The 18,055-nt window shown below is 37.2% G+C and overlaps 2 protein-coding genes across 2 annotated transcripts in view; both read left to right on the top strand.

Annotated features, from left to right (window-relative positions):
• Window positions 1-352: 352 nt before the first annotated feature.
• On the top strand, window positions 353-9,715 carry LOC103388869 (pituitary tumor-transforming gene 1 protein-interacting protein). Its single transcript, XM_008324067.3, has 7 exons — window positions 353-607; window positions 797-843; window positions 1,977-2,085; window positions 2,993-3,101; window positions 3,490-3,555; window positions 7,795-7,841; window positions 9,268-9,715. The coding sequence occupies exons 1-7, from the start codon at window positions 523-525 to the stop codon at window positions 9,315-9,317; spliced, it is 513 nt and encodes a 170-aa protein (XP_008322289.1). The 5' UTR covers window positions 353-522; the 3' UTR covers window positions 9,318-9,715.
• Window positions 9,716-9,979: 264 nt separating this feature from the next.
• cdk14 (cyclin dependent kinase 14) overlaps window positions 9,980-18,055 on the top strand; it is a 94,136-nt gene continuing 86,060 nt past the window's right edge. Inside the window, exon 1 of the mRNA XM_008324066.3 lies at window positions 9,980-13,343. Within this exon, the coding sequence (XP_008322288.2) occupies window positions 12,926-13,343 (418 nt within the window). The 5' untranslated portion in view covers window positions 9,980-12,925. The remainder of the gene's footprint in view (window positions 13,344-18,055) is intronic.

The raw sequence follows: 18,055 nt of genomic DNA, 5'->3' as shown, positions 1-18,055 counted from the left end.
GTAAATAAATTGCCTAGACGTAGTAGACGTTGTGTATAGCTATGAATCAATAAGACATATCAAATGTAGCTCACAAACAGTGGAAAGAAAAACATTTACGTTGTAAATAGTTTAATAGTTTACGTTTTGGGAAAAATACTTTAGAAGTCATATATTATCTGAAATAAGCTAAACTCTTTTTTAAAAATAATAACACTAATAATAATAATAACAGCGACGTGTTTTGTTTTTCAGATATACTCTGACCTAACCATAAATGCTTAAATAAAAAAAGTGGGGCGGCCACCACATGATTTTTATTTATTGTTTAACGACGGCTATCAAACTCCTCCCGCCTGGAATGCCTGGGTTTGGCGAAACGCGCACCCCCATTTCAGACACGGAGGAAGTGACAGCAGACGCATAGCAAAACAAAACTAGAGCAGTCGTTTCTGCGTTGAAAGTATTCTGTCAACGATATTTATACACTTGCTCAGCGTGTTAGATTTCTCTATATACTCGTCCTATGAGTTTATTTTAAAAATGTCCTTTTCCCTTGTTGCCGTTGCGTTGTTCGTTAGCATCGTTAGCTTAGGGGAATGCCAAACAACACCACCGCCTCCAACGCGTAAGTTGAATTAAATGATTTTAGGTGACTAAATATTCAAGTTTTTACCTGTTTAATCTTTTAATAATCAATCACAAGAATAAGAGGACAGAATAGCTGGAAAGTAGCACGTATTTGGTAAATACGTCACAATTTGGCTGTGACGCTTGGGTGAAGTGAAGTTAAGTTTCTGTTTCCTCGGCTTTCCAGCCTGCTCTGCCTTCAAAGACTGCGACTCTTGTGCCCCACATGCCAAGGTAAGACTGCCAGCAATATCAGTACATTGTGTAAATTAATCACTTGGCCTTTGTTCAGAAAATGATGAACATCACAATTTAATTGTCCCTTGTCTTTCTGTACCTTAACCTTTCACGTCAGAGCAGATTATTTGTTATCATAGCAAAACATTCAATGAAAACCAACTATTTTCAACTATTGAAATAATATGTTTATGCAAAAAGCAGATACAATTTATAAATGTTTCCCTACTAGCTGTAAAGGTTTCCCTACTAGCTGTACCTGTGTATAACATATGAGACATGCAATTAACAACACCATTGTTTAAAGTCGCTGTTAAGCAAACTAATAAACTTTACTACTTGGGGCTATTGCAAGGGTGTTGGTCCTTATTCTCTCAACTGTTGTGTTGACTGTGACTCTCTTTATTGCAGGGAAGACATCTGTGTATAGAAAAATGTGGAATTCAAGTATTTTTTAATATGTTAACATCGTTTTACAATCTTTTAAGTTTTATACTTTTTACTTCTGTGCACAGGCACAGAAGTAAAAAGCCAACCAACATTACTGCGGGGTAGGAGCAATTTTTGGTTTGGTAGATTTATAATTAATTAGCCAAATTTAGATTTTTTTTGTTTTTGGAAAACTTAAAATGTTTGTTATTGAAAGTGTTTCAATAAAACACGACACGGTAAGTGTTTTCCAGCTTGGTAACAACCGCACAACAAACTTGAAGCATTGTTCCGTGCGGAGGGTGTGCAAAGTTGAACTGTGGTCAGACATGCGTGACAAGGACACGTGGTACCTACAGTATGTCAGACACTCTGAGTCAGACTTACAGTACACAGTGACTTAATCCACATACTTGAATGTAGCCCCATTTTGATCAAATATTTAAACATTAGATGAAAAGTTTGTTGTGATGCTGTAACAAAAACCTCTTATGGATCTTATCAAACTGGCTTTGTTAACTACAGTGGGATTGCTTAAAATAACTAAATCATTGCAAATAGAAACATCTAAATTCCAATTGATTTCTCATGTATCAACCCAAAGTTACAAAAGCTGTGTCTACACTCACATATAACAGGGATATGGAATCAGAGAAACACTTTTTACTCCATTAGACCTGTTGTTTTTGTTTGATCTTCAGTGTTTGTGGTGTTTTGCCACTAACAACTGCACAGACTACCCAGTGAGCTGGCTGCTGCCCCCACCATCACTATGTCCACTTGCAGAGGCCCGATGGGGAATGTGTTGGCGTGAGTGTAATATTATCAATGCTTGTTCACTTTTCTTTGACATGATTAACATAAAAGAGTGTGTTGTGAGATTTTATGATTTTATGTGAGACAAGCGCTACAAGTCTAGTAAATACAATTCTCTGAAATAACCTTCAAGACTGTGTTATTTACACAAAAAAAGCCTTAAGCTGACTGTTGAACATCATGTGCTACTTGACAAACACCACGGTCACACCTTATTGCAATGTTGATTTTTAGAACATTATCATAATTCATTTGTTTAATGTGAAAGAAAAAATGGGAACCACCAAAAAAGAGCCACATTGTGACTCTTACTGCTCTTTTTTTTTTCCATTTTTTTTTTTTGTCCGCCTCAGAAACTCAAAGCATTCTTAGTGTTTTCACAGCTAAGATTCTTCCGCTCATACTGACCCTTTTAGAATATATCATCCATGCATAATGCAACATTTCTGGAAGAAGTAGAAAAAACCTTTTCTTACTCAAACAATGATTAATACATCATCACTTGGACATTGTAGAAACATTTCAAATTAAGGTGAAGAAGAAACAGTTATTATACCTATTATTGTCACCGACATATTATTGATGATCATCAGTTGTTCGCAGTCAACCAGCAGTAAACATCATCAGTTGTTCGCAGTCAACCAGCAGAAAGGTTAATGCAAGGGGAATTTCCATCCTACAGTATCTGATTTGAATTTTAATGTTAAGACTTGCACTTTTAGAAAGAAGACACAAGGTGGCGTCATTGTCAAGGATTTTATAATCCTATCTCTTGATAGGCCCACATTGTTAGACTTACCTGTTCTTATTCATTACAGGAGAAAAAAATACACTGTTTAAGCAATTGTATTATTTTATACAAAACAATCTCTTGGTAACACTGTGTTGTTTTGTGATTCAGTGAACTTTGAGGCCCTCATCATAACTTTGGGTGTGATCGGGGGAGTCATCCTGCTCAGCATTGTGGTGTGTTGCTGTTACTGCTGCTACTGCAAGAAGAGTCGGCACCGGTAAGAATACACCACAACAAAAAGAACAAAAAGCTCTGAAGTGCAAATAATTTTCTTTTAATTATTTTCTTTGAGATGCTTAGTTTGGTCAAGTAGGCTATTATTGAGGTCCAACATATTTGTTTCAGATTTGAGCAGAACAATAGACAGAAAGACCAAAACAAATGTTTGCTTTAATCCAAAAACCAACTCACCCATAAAAGAGCCACAGAAACCATGCCAGAGTCACTTGTAACAAACTAAAACCAGACACTCTAAAGAAGAGTAGTTGCAGAGAACACTGTCAAATACTGTTAAATCTGTGTTACAGCCCCGCTCCAAACACTACAGAGTTATTGAAGTCAGGTTCTATGAACAGTTGTGAATGTGACACTGTCCTTTATCTTAGCTTTGACAGAGAGGATGAGGCCTACAACAGGAGGAAAGAGGAGATCAAACAGCGCTCTGACGAAAGGTATGGGATTTCTTGCATCACTGAATGTATGTCAGATTTGACCTGAAGGCCACTTTTACTCAGCATGCAGCAACCTGTAAGAAAAACAAAAACATCCCCCCAACCCTAACATTTAGATTGATGCAGAATTCATTCATGATTTAAGTATTTGAAGAATTATGTGTTCAGCTCAGGCCCATATTGAAGTGATAATTCGAGCATTCTTGAGCTGTCACATACCATTAAATTAGCACAGATACATTTTGAGGACTTCACTTTAGAAGCAATTAAGTTATGAATGTCTCTCAAGTAAAGGTGTTCTTATTACCAGATTGTATTACAAGATATTCTTACCCTGTGGTATCCATGTTTGTTTGGATTGTATAATTTAGTTTTTCTTTTAACTTCAAATTTAAAACTTGTTCCATATCAGGCGCTTGTTTGTGTCAGTATTTGAATAATTTTCATCAGTATGTACATTTGTGCACCAAAACATCCTTGATTCTGAAATGATGATGTTTTGCTGAAGCCTGTTAAATTCAAGAAAACATGCAAAGCATACATGCTACTAGAACAGCACAGCCACACAGGGAAACGCAACAGTCATCAACAGTTCATCCAGATTACAGCACTAATATTTTCACAATTTAAGCTACATATAATGAGAAAATGAACTGCATAGAATTTAAATTTTTAATTTTAAAAAGGAGTAAATAAAAATAATAATAAAAACATGTTGGTGCATTTGTGCAGGGGGGTTAGTGTGTGGGGGATTTCCCTTTGTGTCTCTACTTTTCCGAAAACCACTTATTTCACTAGGACAATGCAAACTCAATGGAGCAAAAGTTGTGATATATGAACGGCATAAATCTGGTGTATTGGCAGTGAATAACATTAACACTGGAATTTAAGATAATACTGTATCTGTAGATTTAATACAAATAAACAGAAGAAAAGTATTTACGTATATTTTTTATATCGGTGGTGTGATACAGATAATCTGGTGATTTAATCTCAAGATTCACCGATGTTGTCACTCATTTGCTTCTTATATTATGGCTTTCCAAACCCGCAGGTATTTCCTGCAACAGTACATTCATAGTAGTAAACAAAGAGGTCAGTTGTACGTTTCGGATCCAAGCAACTGGTGTTTGAGTCCATATCCCAAAGGAGGAGTTCAGTGTTTCCCCCAAACTCATCTAATATTGCAGAATGGATATACAAAGCTGTGCAGCTGCTCTTTGGCAATGAGGTCATAAATAGAGTGGTCCACATCCTGCTGGTTTTATCAGCAGTCGAGCAGCCAGTGTGATAGTGACTGAGTCAGTCAGCAGACCCTGGAAATCCTTACACGTTGGGTTCTTCATAAATGTTTCAGCTTCATCGCTCTCATTGCTGCCTGTGTTCCACAGTGCAGTCAGTTTCCGATGATGTGTTCGTAAACGGTGCACTTGTGTACAAAAGACTGACTGTAAGTGGTTCATCATCACTTTCACTGCCGGGAACACCAGAGTCCCAGGTCACTGTCTCGCTCTCTTTGTGCAAGGAGCCTGCAAAGATCTTTCCTTGAGCTTTTCTCTCACAGGATCTAGTCAGGTTTCCCTGTGGTGAGGACCATCAAGTCCCCTAAGTCTTAGTTAAGTGCAGTGACCTACATAGATGAGGTCTGTGCTCTGAAGGAGAAATCCACAGAGGAAAAAGCCATGGTGGGAGGTTTTAGTGCACGTAGACATTGCAGTATGAGCTCCAGAGACGGGACTAAATCTTAACTCGACACAAATCACAACAAAGTATCTCACTTATAAACTTCCTGCATACATTATAGTCTGATGTGCAGGAATAAAACTTTGTTTTCTTTCAGAATAACAGAACAATTTTAGTCTTTGCCTGAAATACTTAAAATGAAGTTTGGTCACTCAGTAAATGACAAAAATGTCTTTAGTGTCTATGAAGGGCATTTCTAAGGAGCTAAATTTGCTTATGTATGATAAACAAGTTTAATATGTTGTAATAAGCACCACAATGTATATTGTATTAAAAATCCTCAAAAGACTCCTGACCCAGTGGTCTGGTATATTATATGTTGTACTGATGGGAACAATAACAGTGAAGCAGTCTGAGACATATGTAATTTAAAGTCAAGGAACTAAGACGGAATGAGGTTAAAGGAGGTCTTTTAAAGCCTCCTGTACAAGATTGCTCATACACGCTGTCTGCATTTTACATAATTCATTTGAAATGTATTAAAATAAAAGCCCTCTGCTGTGTTGTGTAATTATGACGGTGATATTGCAAAACAATGGGCGGAGGCATCTTCATGAGTCATATTAGTTCTCACAAGTCTGGTCTGATGTTCTGACTCCTTACAGCATGAGAGAAAGAGAGTGCACGCCCTCGTGTTTGTTTGTGTGTGTGTGTAGAGAAGATCCTTAGACAACCCATTGTAGTGAGGCTTTCTGTCGTCCACTTCTCACATCTACTGTGTTGAATCTAGGTACTTGAAAAAATTCCGTCCTTTCTTTTCTTTTCATGTCCCACTTGTTGGATGACGACGTATTTATGTGGTGGATGTTTAAAACATGTCAATCAATCAGCCTTATCCAAGGCTTTAGCAGGGTGGGGCGAAGGGGACAGATGGCAGCCAGAGAGTGGAGCAGCCCTGATTTGTCACAGATCACTACCTGGCAATAAAAGGCTGATGGATTTACTCCAGCTTTTTGTGATAAGATGAAATGAAGTGGCAGTTTGTGGAGGTTTAGAGCTTTAGATTAACTCCTCCCAAACTTTTGTTAGTCCCCCAAAAGGCTGGGCATCGAGCAGAAGGCCAACACTAAGAAAACAAGATGAAAAAGAGAGGTCATTAAGTAGGAGCTACTAAAGTAAACTGATACTTTTTCTTTTTTAATATTTTTGATCTTCCATATCTTGGTCTCATGGTAACATGTTTTTCACTTGTAGCTGTAGGGTTGTATTATTTTCCATTCCATTGAAGTAAATAGAAAGCTTTTCCATTTGACAATTCTTTACTTTAATCATTTTGTGAATATAATTAAATATATATTTCTATATGTATATCCGTGCATAGTGTATATTCATATATAAATAAAAATAAATGATTAGAGTAAGCCTTCTCCTATTGCGGTAGTTGCGTTCTAAGACCAACCACTAAATGGGAAAAGTAGAGAAGTAGTTATATAATTATATATTTTTATCAATATATATATGTATGTATGTATATACAAGTTCCTTTCTGTACATTTACTGAAGGTTTGTCAGTCTATTAATAGAGGCAGCACTTTACTTGAACATAATGGAGTAGTTAGTTGGTTTAGTTGACACTAACTGACCTGCTACCTCTGCAGTTCGTTACCATTCATGTGTTGAAGCCTGGAGCATTGACAGAGAACAGTGTACACCTGCCATTGTGAGCTGTACCTCACATGTAGGTCCTAGATGGTCTTCAAGGTCAGAGTCTGATACTGACAGGGCTTCAGGGCCGAATGTCCTTGAATATATGAGGTTATTGGCTTTTAACAGTCTTGTGAAATTCATACAGTACTTAACATTGTCTATGTTGTTGATATTCAACAATGGGAAAATTTTAAATATATGTATAGTATATATTGTATACGCATGTATACAGTGTATATGTATATACATACAGCATGTATAGCTACATAGCTATCAGTGTCAACATTAGCTAGCCTAGCCTTAGTTTAAAAAATTAATAAATTGTTTATAGTAAAAAACAAAAATGGCTTAATGACCTAAGTGTTGAAAACATGTATCTAGGATCCCTAATAAGAATTGTCTTAATAACTGACATTGAATATTTTACGTTTTGTGTGTTTCCACCATCATACTGAATGTTAGATAATGTTGAGCTGGTGATGTTAAATCAAACATAGGCTTTTGATGCTTACTCTGTTCTATTGGCTTCTGTAAACATGGATCAATATCCATGACACTTTCCTCTATAGCTCACTACAGCACACACATTAAAATGCAGAGTTAAATAGATCTCTGGCATCTGCTTCACACAGGGTTTAAGATGCTTACCATGGATAATGAAGGTATAATTCTGCCTCACCTATGTGGAGCAGAGGTTAGCTGGACAAATTACACCCGATTTAAAAATCTATTTAGGAGATCCATACTTGACAAAAATGCTCTGCCTCCACAAAACCACAAGCTGAAGATTTCTTTAGTCTCTGGAGAAAAATTAACTTATATACTGTATATGTTTTTTTTTATCTACAGGAAAGTGGAGAGGAAGGCACGACACGATGAGATTCGCAGGAAGTATGGTACGTACGATCCTGGCTGTGATCACTCTCTATTATCATATTAACTCCATCCAGTCTCTTTAATAAGAGTCTTAGGCTCACTGCATGTCTCTCACTGTGATGTATGAAGCTGCTGCACTGGAGTAGATCAGGAAATCTAACACGGTGTAGGACATACTGCCAGCCTCTCTCTTCTCTGTACATCAGCTTTGTCTCATGTTGAATTGGCTTTAGATTTTTCTTCTCCTATTTTTCTAGGACTATCTCATTGACTTTCATTTCCCTTGCACAACGCCAGGAATGTTTTATTCAGTAGTAACTGCCTGAGGTAGGAAACCCAGGTCATGTCAAGGATAACTCCTCTCTGTTCAGTCCACTTTAAACATAATGTCAATTTAGGCATAATTTATAAAGCGCCAGTGTCAAATTTTTTTGTCGCCTTGCTGAAACAGCAGTTGCGGCAGCAATTTGTGTTTTAACAAAGAAGCCTGTCAAAAAATCATGTACTCTACAACCTCTTGCACTTAAATACATTTTTGATTGTTTCTACCTTACAATTAGATGTGCACTCAAAAAAATATGGACAAAGCGATATTTGTGTTGGAAGTTTAGAATCAGTCTTTTCAAAACATTACTGCTTGCTCTTTACTAAGGCAAGGTAAAGTAAACCAATCGATTTATATTTTGTCAAAAATTAAGATTTAAAACTACAAAATGTTTTTCTTATTGCTAAAAAAATTGTTGTCCACAGTTTTTTGGGTCTTTCAAAAAAACAGTTGAAACAATTTGTCAATTAAATCTCACGATGTTGTTTATGTCCTTTACTCATTGAACAATACATAAGAACTTCTGGTACCCCACAATAATGAGGTCACCATGGTTCTTGTTCAGTTTGTCTTTTATGGGTTCTTATTATTTCAGGTTCAACATGTGCCAGTGTTGTTTTAGTCAAGTCAACAGGTAGCGCTGTAACCTTTGTGTAGCTAGTTCAAATCCAGATGGAGAAATATCCCTTCTTTTTGTATTGTTAAAAAACTTTATGATATTTTACAGTGACTACTGGTAATGTTGTGAGCTAAACTTAAAATGTAAAAACACTTAAATCAGAAACATTTATAAGCAGGGAATCACTGTGTTCTGAACATTAAAATATGTTGTTTGTCTTATAGTGTTTGTTTGTGCAATTTAGTGTTCAGGAAAATTTATAAACAGTTTATAAACAGCCAGTGCCCTCAGCTGTCACATGAATGGCCATAGTCTGCAGTCACAGCCCTGTAAAAGAGGAAGTAAGAACATTATAGAAGGAACAGAAACAAGACGAAGTTTTAATAGAACTTTTTTTTACCAATAACAAAACCTGGGCAACTGCAAAGCATTTTAAGGCAAAACATTTTTTCTCTGTTTTCATTTTCTGCATTTTCACTTTCTGCATCTTCCTTATGTACAGGTCTGATCGGAGACTCGGACCACCCATACAGCAAGTTTGATAATGAGTAGAACATCTGTGCTGGAGGAGTTTCCTGTGCAGCATCTGCAGCCTGGATTCACATTCTTACACAAACCACAAACAAACACCACAAAAACACTGAGTGATTTTAACAGTGATTCACCATAAACACAAATCAAGACGTAGCAAAACAAACCTGATTAAAGTAGATATTGTTTCACCTCCTTTTTTTTTTTTTAAGAATTAAGAATGATGATATGAATGAATGATGCTCATGTGCTATTTTTTTTAATGTGTCCAGTTTGCTTAGAGCTCTGCAATTTTATTTCAATAGTTTATTTTTTTGTTAATCTGATCACTTTATGTATAGAGGAATTAATTTGTGAACTCAACAGCTATGTTTGTTTAATGATTGTTTTCTTGACACGTGAATAAAAGTCACATTTTTAAACCTTTTGAAGGTCCATGAAGCTGGGCTGTGCTGAGAACTCTGGCTCAATGTGCATTGCTTCTCTAATAATTTGGATGACATTTTGCCAGGTATCTGAGTCCAAAGCACTCAGAAGATTTTTCTTTTAGTCTCTTTTTAATGATCTTAACTCCACAGCCAATTATGGATGAAAACAAAGACCATTCATTTTCAAAATAGTGCTAAGTAAGGAAAACATCATATTAAACATCAAAAAGAATCAGTGAAAATTTTTTGGGGGGGGAAAGGGTTGTCTTTTTCAAAAAAAGGTAAATAGAAGTAATTTTTGACAAAAAAAAGAAAGAAAAACTGATTCCATTGTTGGTACATGTGGATTTATAGGACAGGTTCCAGAATACCTGCACAACCATTTTCCCATTTGCAGCATAGAAAAATGTAAATTTGAGAGTTATGAATATTTGCGGTTTAGAACCATAAATAGTGATGCAAATGTAATTGAAACCAACCTTTATTTCAAGGCCAAATCTAGCAATACAAAATACACAACCACCGTCGCCCTAAAAAAACAACACTCCACCCCAACTCCCACCCCTCCTATTCCTGCAATATTTTGGACTAAGATTAATTAGTATACAAATACACTGCCTTTAAAAACATGTTTTACTGCTCACCGTGGGCCTTTTCTTCGGTCATGTAATTAATTCAAAGCCGCCTGGTTTTAGACAGATTTGTACAAAAATGTATGAGTTTCTCTTGCATAAAAGAGAACAGTAGAAAAGGGAACCTCACCTGAAATGGACATTTGTCAATAAAAAAAAAAAAAACAATCAAAAAACATTGCAGAAATAGTGTAGTGACAACTGAAGAGTCGCCTTCAATAAAACAAATGCGGCTAAAAAACAATAAACCTAAATATTGTATACTGGAAAAGTTAAAAATAAAAAAAAACTGATTCACCGATAAAGCAAAGTTAAATAACTTGCTAGTTTAGATGGCAAAAAAAATCAGTCTGATCAAAGACACCTGGATTAGATATTAGCAAGATAGCTAAATTCTAGCCAGACAATCCATGACGTAACAAGAATTTATAGAAATGTCTAAAAGTCAGCCATAGAACGGCTCCTTAGAAGTTAGTTTAATTAAGATAATGATAACATAAGAGGAATTCATCATTAAAAACAGTTTTGAAACATTAGTGTTATGAAGATATAGGATCCAGGAAATCATAAAGTTGAGACATCCCTCAAAAAGGACAATATCCATCCCTGATATAAAATATAATTTAGATCAGGTGTTTTCAAAGGTATTTAGGTCAAAGATCCTAAAACTAATGGAAAGATGGAGCAGATGAAGACCTTTGCTTTAGACCACTTCCTGTCTGAGACCAAGAGGTCAACCATGGCTTTAAATAGTGTTTTCTACTGAAGAGCCACAAATGTATTTAGTGTGTTGTTAATCCGTCCCAGTTTCCCTAAACACGTACTGTCCACAGATCTGTGGTTTCACTCAGTGACAAACATGATGTATGTCTACAAACATCCTCTAGGTGTTGGTTTACTGGAGTGAAGAGCATTTTTCTTCCCAAAATGCCTGATGGGAGAAATCCATCACATGAACTGGCCTTATTGCCATCTGCTTCATCTGACAGTGTCACTCTAACTCTTCATTCACCCCTCTCCTCTTGGTACCCTTGATCCTATTCTCTACTATGCCATAAATAACCAAAGTTCTTATTCACTTCAGGTAAACTGGTCCATTTGTTAGGGACGTTTTCCACACTGTGATGAAGGACACTTCTCACTAATGAAGCTACTCATTTGTCTCTCTTAGCTCCGGGTGTTTGGTCCAAGTAATGAGGGAAGAGTCTGCAAACATCTTAGCATTCCACAGATGTTTGTAGACTGAGAGGGCCGCATTCAGACACTGGGACGTGTCATAGAGGCTGTGAATCAGTGGAGAGGCTGCGGGGGTGACGGAGGAACATAAACATGTCAGGCTACATACTGTAGCATGAAGACAGCATGTCAACAGTAGAAGAGTACACTCCGACCTGACAGGATATGATCGTGTCTGCCACATTTACACATTTTAGACAATGTGAGGGAAAAATAAATATGTAGCAACAGCTGTGTTTCCCTCACAGGAATAAAAAATACTAAAAAAAAAAATATTTCTTTTTCTTCTCATATGTTTATTTTTACAACTACTTCATCTGTTTTTAACACATCAACAGTTTTATTTATATTTAACATTTCTTCACCACATGACGTAGCAATGTTTCTACTATGTGCCTTTCAAATTGATTAAACCCAAGTAAGAAAAGAGCTTTGTTTTTACTATGTTTATCAGAGCTTGACACACACATTTACTGGAAGAGTATTCACGGTGCTAAACATTGAACTTTATTAACCCCTCTGGAGTTTAGGAGTTGATAGTTTGGGGATATTTAGTGGAACAGGATGTTTTTGAGAGTTGATCTCAACTGGTTGTCTATAAAGCATATACCATGTAAAAGAACAACAACAACAGTGGTATATTTTAAAAGCCATAGTGGATTTAAAAAGGTTAACCATGTTGCATTGCATTTGTAATGATATCTTGACCATGTTCAGAAACCCCAGGTTAGGTTTTGTGTTTTAAAAATGAACAAATTTTAATTCTCTCTGTCCCCATTTTGCAAACCCCTGAAAACAAAGCTATATTACTGTCTGAAATAAATCAATGTTCATTTTAAACCCAGTTATTTTCTTATTCTCAATAGAAATGTCGACCAGCTTATGTTTCAATACCCATTTGAACTGTGTTTGATTGATTTATTAGATATTTGCACGTGTTCTTCATCGAGTGGCCGGAAAGTGTATGTGTAACTTGCTGATGAAGCTCGTATGTGGGGGGAAATACCTCTGCCTGGGTCTTAGAAAGAGCAGCTGAATCAGGCAGAAGAGCAAACCAGAAAATATTCCTCCTCCTGCAACACTCTAGGGCGGAGCCAATGGGTTTGATGGACAACCTGAGGATCCAATAGAAAATCTCTTTACTTATAGATTCCTCCAATCCAGACACAGAGGCGGGGCCTGTGGCTCAAAAGCAGAGAGAGAGAGAAATCCCAAAAATGACATCTGGGTTGCGGTGGAGCAGGGGTCGACTGAGAGGAAAGAAAGTGAGAGTAGGAGCTCATCTGTAGATTCTCAACTCCACTAACGCACCGACTGCACGGCTCGTCAGTGGATGCTTCTATTCCTGCGCCGACTTTTATTGTCTGTTTTTTTTTCTCTCTCTCTGGGAAATGTAGTAACAATCTTGAGAAAATCTCCAGAGGACAATTGTTTTTGGGGAGTTGATGAGAGCAGTGAGTGCCGCACTCCAGCCTCCGGTTTCCTGTCTGTGCCTGTGCGCTGCAGCAGCGGCAGCAGGGCTGGAGAAGCCCCGCTGCGCTCCTTAAATTCCACCGGTCTCCCTTCGCCTTCTTCTCCGCGTCAAAACCACATCCAGACCCCGCTGTCCGTCCCTGTCCTCCGCCAAAGTCGGAGAAGGCTAAAAGAAACCAGAGAAATGTGCGACCTGATGCCAGCCTCTCAGCCCGCAGAGAAAATCGGGAAAATGAAGAAGTTGAGGAGAACTTTGTCTGAGAGTTTCCGTAGCATTGGTGAGTAACAAGGAGAATTATTCCTTCTTTTTCCATATCCAAAGCCCCGGTCCTTTGTGCAGGAGGTTAGGTGAGAGGAATTTCCAGCTGCATCTGCAGCAGCAGACTGTTGCTTCACACTCATGTCTGGAGACTCATTTGGGCTGAAGAACAGAACATGAAGACAGCCAACAACAACTTGGCTTTTTCATGTTTCCTTCTGCAAAATCCAACTCACTTTTTGTGCAGGAGAAAAAAATACTGTCCTGAAAACAACTTAGTGTAACAACCATCATGAGAACCGCAGTGTTGGTGGAAATGCTTGGTCAAGTCCGTGGCTCGGACCTTGTCACGAGCTTCATCAGTGATTCCTGGAAGGAATTCAGTTTGTCATTTTTCAGCAGATTATTCAGGCAAAAATGTATGACAAACACTGCTGATGAATCAGGAAATTATGAGTAAGATGTGAGATTTGCGTAGTCAGCATTATTCTTACATTGAACCTAGTTATCCAAAGTATGTTTATCATTTACTATGATTTACTGTAATGACATGTATCTAAGTAGTTTAAGTATTTATTATACTCATCTTTCTTCTGTTAATTTATCTTTGTGTTGCTTTGACAGCTGAGAAAAAGATTATGTTCCTGATTGATTCAATCTTTTTTTATTTCTATTTTCTTGAAATTTGTTTGGCCGTTTGTTCTATAGAATGCAAAAAATAAATAAATAAATGATGTTGGTGTCAGATATTGTGTTGGAAATTTCAAAATAATGATCTGTTTACTGCCACTGCAAAAAATGAAGTTAAGAATATTTTTTTAATCTTTGAAAAATAATTAGGAAATTATTTTTCGGTTTTGGAAAATATTGAAATGGTAATTTGGCAGTCCATAAATTGGCAGTTATTGACTTATGGATTATTTTTCCCACTATTTCCGTGCAGCAAAACCTAAAGCAAACCATATATGTGTAAAAATAAACGTATTAATAAATAACCAGATTTTCATCAAAGCAGTTTTATAAATAAATCAATATTTTTATTGATTAGTTCAACCTTGGCGTCGACACGTGAATATAAAGCATTCTCTGTCCATCACAGACACCAGGTTGTCTTCCAACCCCAAGGTTAAGATTGGACGCCAGGATCCCAGCAGGTTTGTCTGCTGATGTGTCTTTGGGCAGGACACTTGATGCCAAGTTGCCTGTCACACAGAGCCAAGGGGCAACACAATCTGTGTCTTCTAGTGCAGTTGTCAAGACCTGATAAATGAGGAAGGTGCATCAGGAAGGGCGTCCAGGTGAATGAAAGCGAGCCAAATCATACATGCAAATTACCCCCAGAGGCAAACCCTCAGGAAGGAGTGCAGCCAAAAAAGAAGAACACTGAGCTTTTTGTTTTCTGACATTTAAGACGGATTAACTGTGAATACAGAAGTAATGAAATCTTGGTGTTTTGATTGACTTGGTCTAATCGATCACTTGCTGCTCATCAGCAAACACGTAAACTGATCAATGTGCTTCTGTTACGTATATCAGCCTGTAGAGATTTACAGCACTCAGCGTTCCATTTAGATCACCGTCAATGTCACTTTTACACACTTAGTCACATTTTCCATCGTTCTTTTGTACACGTGTGTTTCACTACTTGACAATTATTTTAAAGTCATACTTTGTTGATATGTTTGATTTGCAAGGGACTTTGTTTTAGATGTCTGTCTGGATTTAATAGGCTGAGCTGTTGAATTTTATTCTCTTAAAAATCACAGTGTGGATTAATCACAATTAACTAGCTCATAATTAATCACGATTAATCCAGATAGAGATTACACATTCATATACTGTATATGACCAAATATACGGTATTTTTACTGTATTTTGCTGGAAGAATATAAAGACATAACAGCAGGTAGCTGTATGTGTTTCACACCTGTTTTTTGTGACTAATCCAAATAATGGAATTATTAATATGGAAAATGTCAAGAAAATTGTGCAGTATAAAGTATTTTAAAAATTCAACTTTGTCAAGTTGGTAGATTTTAGTCATGGCTGTTCATCTTGGAGCATGCGCTGAGAGTTTCTTGTCCTTGTCCTCAACTATATTAATCTGTCTCCACACAATCCCTTTGACAATTTTGTCGTTCAATTTGTCGGCCGCAGACTTACTAACTGCCCTGCCCTCTGTGAGGCTAGTCTGACATGACCTGAAGCCTCCACAAATAAATATGGGACTTTAAGATGCCATTTAATCTCCAGGTGCTTCTAAATGAGAAGAGGTGGTGTTCAATACATACTAGTGAGAACTCTACTCATGGTTAAACTAAGACTTTACTGTGTGGAGTTTACATTGTTCCTCCATATGTTCATGTTTACATTTGTTTGGAATTCCAGGCACTCAAGTTTCCCAAGTAACATATACTGGTTTGGGTTAACTGGGGCTGCTGAATGGACCATATGTGAACTTGGTCTGTAAGATAATGGACAATGGCTAATGGGTGGATGATGTTTCTGTCTGACTTTACCTGCTGCTAAAATTAAATGTATTTGTACTAGAACCAGTATTGGAGAGACTGATGGTGGTGAAACTATTTCACTGGTACCTCTTTATCCGTGAGTGTGTTCTGGTAGAAGAATATTTAGGACACGGATGGAGTTTCAACTTTTGTCAAATTCTCAGAATAAATTGTGGAAAAATATGTGCACACAATAACGCTGAGGACCTCTTGCAATGGAACTAAAAAGAGATGCCTGACTAAAAGTGAGATAATTATCCAAGATCGTATTTAATGATTAACATATAATTAATAATACTTAATATTCTGAGTGGGAATTTATAACAACGTGATTGCAATATACTTTGACAAGGGGCCTGTGAAATATTAAAGATCAGTTTGTCACAAGTAAAAGAGTGTGGAAAAAAAAACCTGTATTGATTGTTGTGCCTGAACAGAAATGGATTAAAAATGCCATGTGTGAGATATTATTTGGTTTTCAGACTCTAACAGATAGATATATGTACTTTATTGATCCCAGGCTGGGACTTTTTTGTTTTGTTTGTTTTTTAGACAATTTTGAGTTTATTTCCACATAACACTTTTTTTATTTATTTTTTAAATTATAACTTGATTCAGAAGACTAATGCTTGTACACCTGACTTTAAATCCTTTGGTGCATGTCCACCTACTGCAGTCATGCTCTTAAATAGTGTCATCACCCACACTCACTGTCCATACACTGAGTTCACTGTCACCCCTGTAATGGACCTGTCTGTTTTACTCTCAGTGGAACCATCATTAACAGAAAGAACATCTCAATGTATTGGTAGTGTTTTAGTTATAAAAATAATAATATATATTTTTAACAGACTGGGCTCAGTTTTATTGACTGCTTTCAGGCAGACAATAAAACCAAGTCCTCTTTGAGATTGTATTGAATGTGAAGTAAATATTTGGACACAAGTGTTCAATGTCAGTGATTTCAGGCTAAAAAGTCAGGGTTTCTATTCAAATGGATCAGTAGTGTTTAACACTATACAAAAATGTTGCAACTAATTTGAGTTGTTATTGACGATTTAGCCCTGTATTTTGTGAATCCTTGAGAAATTATTGAGCTCTTTGGCCAACATCTTCCTCTGGATCAGTGTCCGTGTGTGTGTTTGCGTTTGTGTGCTTGCCGAATAAATCGTTGGATGCAGCATATAAAAGAAAAAAAGAGAAGTGAGTTTGGGTCGATGTTGCGTGGGAAGAAAAATTGGCATTGACTTTTTTTGTGCCGTGCTGATGCTCATCTGCCCTCTCCGTCTAAATCAACACATCGGAGCGATCGATGCAGGCCTCGCTCTGCTAGACAGACACTTTTACAAAGCACATTCAAGAATTACCTTTATTGTTTATGTCCTTGTGTTGATCCGAACGATCCCAGCAGACCGAGGGTTAATCTCGGGAGTCAGATTTTGCTGTTGTGTAGTATCATGCATTATGGATATCCTCATTTTAATAGCTGCAAACACAGTTAATTGTGGGGGAGTGGGTGGAAGGTGTGTGGGGTGGGGGGGGGGGGGGGGGGGGGTCGTAATCTCAGAGCTGAGCTGTTAGAGAGTTGTCACTGTGACATGTGTGAGTGTGAGGGCGGTGTGTTCAGGATCAGGCAGGAATCCCTGAAGGATTATATGGTAATAATAGAGAACACTCCCACACCAATACATTTTAATTAAAAGTGTTTAAAATGTCAAAGAAATCACTTCACAGGGCCCACAGTTAAGGGACATGAGCTGTACAAAGTCAACAGATAAGTCTGCCTTTACATTTGACCTTGTTAATGTAAAGCCATCATTGTTGGCACAAGGTCAGATGCCCTTAATCATGCCACTGCCATTCACTTCCTTTAAGCAGCTGTCATGACTTACATTGAGTCCTTAAAAATGATGCAATTTGACTACATTCACTATTACATCCCATAGGAAATTGATTCATGAATAAAATTGTCTACATTAGATGTTGCACCTTTTCACATGGGTCTGATCCTTTACCTTGGATTTAATGACAGACCATGAATGTCACCTACTGATGTAGGACTGTGGACGTCATGTAGTCCATCCATCCATCCATCCATGCATCCATCCATCAATTTATTGATCCATCCCTATTCATCACTCCACCTATTTATTAGTTCATCTTTCCATCCATCATCTACAGCAGCCCACCTTCAGTTGTCTACATGTCGGTGTGCCCATAA

The sequence above is a fragment of the Cynoglossus semilaevis genome, chromosome 13, assembly GCF_000523025.1.
Source record: "Cynoglossus semilaevis isolate Cse_v1.0 chromosome 13, Cse_v1.0, whole genome shotgun sequence".
In the NCBI taxonomy this organism is placed as follows: domain Eukaryota; kingdom Metazoa; phylum Chordata; class Actinopteri; order Pleuronectiformes; family Cynoglossidae; genus Cynoglossus; species Cynoglossus semilaevis.
Note: the sequence above shows the minus strand (reverse complement) of the source record. Positions and strands in the feature narration are given on the sequence as shown.

Coding starts and splice junctions, on each gene's coding strand:
- LOC103388869 (XM_008324067.3), top strand. CDS start 523: ATGTCCTTTTCCCTTGTTGCCGTTGCGTTGTTCGTTAGCATCGTTAGC. Junction 3,102..3,489: donor TGCAAGAAGAGTCGGCACCG/GTAAGAATACAC, acceptor CCTTTATCTTAG/CTTTGACAGAGAGGATGAGG. Junction 7,842..9,267: donor TGAGATTCGCAGGAAGTATG/GTACGTACGATC, acceptor CCTTATGTACAG/GTCTGATCGGAGACTCGGAC.